The following is a 4,871-nucleotide window of genomic DNA, read 5'->3' on the forward strand; positions in this document are numbered from 1 at the left end:
ATTGCAGTTGAAGTATTTCCCTATGTATACCAGGCATATCAGACGTTTAAATATGAATATTTGGTTACCAGAAATGATCCTTAATACGGGAATTACATGATATATAGCATGAAGAAGGTAACCCATGAGTAATTACATACATTCCCTGCCGTAACACTTGTACACAAAAAAAAATGTAAACAATGATAAACTCATTTCAAATTCCAGAGCTTTCACATAAAATCAGTTGCTTTACTGGATATATATCACCTTTGTACCAACATATCTACACACCTAACTTGTAAAACTATGTTTTGGCTAATGAAATGCCTCCCTCTGTAATTTATTGGCAAAAAGTGAAACTTTGGCCTGTGAAATCCATAAAAATAGTAAATTAATGCCATATCTTTGATTACAAATGTAAAATGTTTCACTTGCTCGCTGCGAGCCAAGTTACTATGCGTAAGAACACAACCGTTAAGTTTAAAAGATAATATTTCTGTTTCTGAATTTATAATTTCATAAGAAGTATTTCCAATGCCTTACACTTCCCCCAACTTCAATATAAATTATTCTCCTGAATTATAAAAAAAACTATCAGTATAAATATGTTATTTATAAGAATTGTTCATAAATTGTCTTTCTCTTCAGTGGTCTTCACCAAGTCTAAGTTGTACACTCATGGCATCAATTTTGTTCAAGATAACGTCTGTGGATGTGTCTCTCTTTGATGATGATACTTCAACCATATCAAGGAATTGTAAGGTGGTGAAATCGTCTTTATTACTCTTAATGATGTTTGCTATTGCTTGGTAGAGATAATATCTGGACATAACTGTCATTGTATTGCCCTCTGTTGATTGTGGGGTTTTCGTACCTGGAAGTGCCAAAAAGTGATATTTTAACAGAAGCTCCTCCTTTGAAAATTGAAGTTGTTTCCCGGTGTTCAGTTCAAGCGCAATGCTGGCATACTCCCAGTTTAAATACCTTTGTTCAGGGGACATGCTTTTCCAGTTCTTTGGAGGCCATTTCACCTCAGCTGGTATGTTAATTAAGGTTACGATTTCTTCTTTTTCCCATTCCCTCCTTCCCGCTGGGAAAAGTGGCATTCCACCTCTCCTTAAAAGTTTGTCTGCTCTCTCACTGGCAGTGTAAATCTCTTCACTTTGGAGTTTCTCTTCTTCCTGCAGTCTCATAAATTCTGCTTCCTTCGACCTGTTTTCTTCATCCTGTTTCCTTTGCAATTCGTCCTTCTTATTCCTTTCCTCTGTCTTGTGTGTTTCCTCTGTTAATCTCTTGATTTCTGCCTCCTTCTGTCTCTTTAGTTCTTCCTCCTCCTTCAATCTTATCTCTTCCTCCTGCTTCTTTTGTTCTTCCTGTAGTCTTAATTCCTCCTTCTGTTTTTGTTTGTCTTGTCTCCTTTGCTCTTCATCCTTCAATCTTGTCTCTTTCTCCTGCTTCTGTGCCTCTTGCTTTTTCTGTTCTTCCTCTCGTTTCTTTTGTTCTGCCTTTAGTCTTAATTCGTCCTCCTGTTTTTGTTTGTCTTGTCTCCTTTGCTCTTCTTGTCTCCTTTGCTCTTCATCCTTCAATTGTGTCTCTTTCTCCTGCTTCTGTGCCTCTTGCTTTTTCTGTTCTTCCTCTCGTTTCTTTTGTTCCGCCTTTAGTCGTAATTCGTCCTCCTGTTTTTGTTTGTCTTGTCTCCTTTGCTCTTCCTCCTTCAGTTTTATTTCCTCTTCCTGTCTCCTTTGTTCTTCCTCCTTCAGTCTCTTGATCTCATCCTCTTTCTTCTTGTTTTCTTTATCCTGTTTCCTTTTCTCCTCTTCTTTCCCCGTTTCCTTTTCCTTTTGTGTTTCATTAGCCTTCTTTAGTTTCTTAACAGCGCTGTGGTCCTGTTCACCCTTCTTCCGTTTATCACCTACTTTCTCCTGACCCATCGTCTTTTTGTATTTCTTCTTTGTGGTTTTGCTCTTTTGTTGCTCATCCTCGCTGTCATCCTCCAGCATAATACCTGAAGTAGAGGGCGTCTTTAAAGGTTAAATGGGCTTGGGGATGATAGATTGGGCTTTTCCTGGGAAGAGTTCGTCCGTTGTTGTTATGATTACAACAAACTCCTCGCTAACTGACTTTCTTTCTGGCAACAACTGCCAATAACACGGGTTTTAGTTCCCCTTCAATAGCAGTTGAAAAGGTATGGACCCCAGAGTACTTTGTATTTACTAGCGCTGTCATTCTCCTAATAAGCGAATCCAGCATTTTTGGTTCTTTTAGTACATTGTCTTTCAAGCATACTTTGTAAAATCTTATGGAAACACCCAGATCTAGTTTAAAAACAGCATTTGAATCTCCCAATCCAAGGGTCAGCTGCTGGAGCACTAAACCTTCGTAAATGGTCGGTCTTGTTGGAGAGTATGACCTTGTTTGCTCCAGTTCTTCCACCTCTTCCTCTATAGCATCCTTAATTATTTCCTTGGAACATTTCCAACCCTGAATCCATTCATCTTTATTTCTTGTCGAATTTCCAACCCTTTGGATAAACTCCAACACCTCTATCCTGGCTTTCATGGCCTCCTGAGAATTTTCATTTGAAGGGGCAACTACCTTAGCATAGGTCTCAGGGTAATTGGCCATCCAAAACCCATTATTTTCAGACAAAAAGCTGTAAGGCATTAATTCGATCTTACTCCTATGGTTTGCCATAATATGCTCCTTGAGGTCAACCATCCTCCTATACGAATTTTCTTCTGGGCACCTAACACAGATTAGGGAAAGCCTCTTGTGTGGTGCTGATGCTAGGTGTTTCTTTAGCTGCCTTCTTGTTTTGAATGACAATGGACATAACCAGCACTTCACTTCTATTTGCGATGATGGTCTCATTCTGAAATCGAATCAAATCTTTAAAATCCCTCCACCATTTATATAGCATATACAATAAAAGATATGTATGTAGTGTGCTGTTGTGTGACTATATTTGCTTATGTGTTTAAAATCCTCCCCCCATATGGCATATGCTGGTAGTAGATGGATCAGCCTACATTTCAATAAAAATATGATATCCACCCCCTTGGTCTCCCTATTCCAAAAAAATCTCAAGCCTCCTCAAGACAAAAAGTTGTTTTTAATTGCTTTCCGGCGCGCGGCTTGCGCATACAAAAAAAAATGCTTGGCAGTACAGTTTAATCTGCCATTCCCCTGGCAGGAAGGATCATCCTTCCCTTACAGCCAATAATATGTCCTGAGAAACAATGGCCATTTGTCTCTCTTACATATTCTTCCAGAGTGGATCCAATTCTAGGAATTCCAACATGACTTTCTCCAGTCTGAGATAAGTCATACAGTTACTCTTAAACGTAGAAACTCATCAAAACAATTAAAAACATAACAACTTGTACAACTAATTTCGGCTATTCAAACAACAACGATGAAAGGCATCTCAAGCCTTCCTACTGGAGAACCAAGTGGGCGGATTTCGTCCTTGATAGGGCAGTAGTCTATCGATGTGGTAGACCTTCCCTGGCTGTTTCTTTGACCTTTTCACAAGGTAAGTGATGTCATTAATTTTTCTTGTGACAACATATGGTCCTTTCCATTTTGATGTCAACTAATGACAAATTCCTTTTCTCTTTGATGCACCATAAAGCCATACAGCTTGACCTATTTGTAATTCGCGCTTTACTGCTTTCAAGTCATAGTGACGTTTTTGATACTCAGAATTCTGCTTAAGATGTTTCCTAGCCAGTACATGTGACTTTGACATAGCGTCCTGTAATTCATTTATATATTTATCCGTTTCAGGGGCAGTGGATTCATCTGGTCCATCAGGACGTGGAATAACAGCTTCCATAGGATGAAATATGTTTCTGCCAAACATCATCATGTTAGGGGTCTGTCCTGTGCTGGCGTGAACGGATGATCTGTATGCCATCAAAACCTGTGGCAAAATCTCATCCCAATTTCTCTGATCATTTTGACAATAAAATGTTAGCATGCTTAGCAGTATTCTGTTAAATCTTTTCACGCTTCCATTAGGTTGGGGGTGTTGACTTGTACTTCTAGTTATGTCAATTTTCAGGAGATCACACAGATCTTGGAACAGCTTTGCTTCAAAAGACCTTCCTTGATCAGAGTGGAGCTGTATAGGTGAACCAAACCTACAAATAAATTCATTCACGATGGTACGGGCAATGGTCAGGGATTCCTGGTCTGGAATAGCATATGCTTCAGTCCATTTAGAAAAGCAGTCACAAAGGACAAGAACATAACGGTTTTGTCTTTTTGTTAACGCAAGTGGACCAAGAATATCAATCGCAACACGTTCCATAGGCTCGCCAACCAAGTATTGACTTAATGGAGCCTTGTTTCGTTTAAGTGATTTCCTAGCAGCACATTGGTCACATTCTTTGCAGTACCTTGTTATTGAGCTTCTCATAGCTGGCCAGTAAAAGAGCTGCTGGATCCTACTTAGCATTTTATCTGGTCCTAAATAACCTGCAGATGGAACGTCATGGAAATACTTAAAGACTGTCTTTTGGTGTGATTTTGTACCAGGAGCTGCAATTTGAAGTCGTCTACATCGTCTTTATCAGAACAATAAAATTTTCTATAAAGCATGCCATTGTTTATTGTCAGCCTATCCCATTGTCGCCATATTATTTTCTGGTATGATGTTCCTTTTGATACTTGGTCCCAGTCAGGTTTATTTTTCTTTTCAAGAAGATGTCACAATGAGTGACATGTCTGGGTCTTCCAATTGGCATTGTCTAATACTGTCAGGGTCCCATCCTTCTATGCAATAGCCACTTGGTGTAGCACTAGACTGATTTCCTGTCTGACTTCTTGTACATACTCGTACTATTTTTATTCTTGGTGTTGGCTCCTCATTTTCATGTAACTCC

The 4,871-nt window shown here is 39.2% G+C and overlaps 1 protein-coding gene across 1 annotated transcript; it reads right to left on the reverse strand.

Moving 5' to 3' along the window:
- Nucleotides 1–626: 626 nt before the first annotated feature.
- On the reverse strand, nucleotides 627–1,982 carry LOC127724938 (uncharacterized). Its single transcript, XM_052231940.1, has 2 exons — nucleotides 1,281–1,982; nucleotides 627–686 (listed from the first exon to the last, which is right to left on the reverse strand). The coding sequence occupies exons 1-2, from the start codon at nucleotides 1,980–1,982 to the stop codon at nucleotides 627–629; spliced, it is 762 nt and encodes a 253-aa protein (XP_052087900.1).
- Nucleotides 1,983–4,871: the final 2,889 nt, after the last annotated feature.

Source organism: Mytilus californianus, unplaced genomic scaffold, assembly GCF_021869535.1.
Source record: "Mytilus californianus isolate M0D057914Y unplaced genomic scaffold, xbMytCali1.0.p SCAF_14, whole genome shotgun sequence".
Taxonomy (NCBI): Eukaryota; Metazoa; Mollusca; class Bivalvia; order Mytilida; family Mytilidae; genus Mytilus; species Mytilus californianus.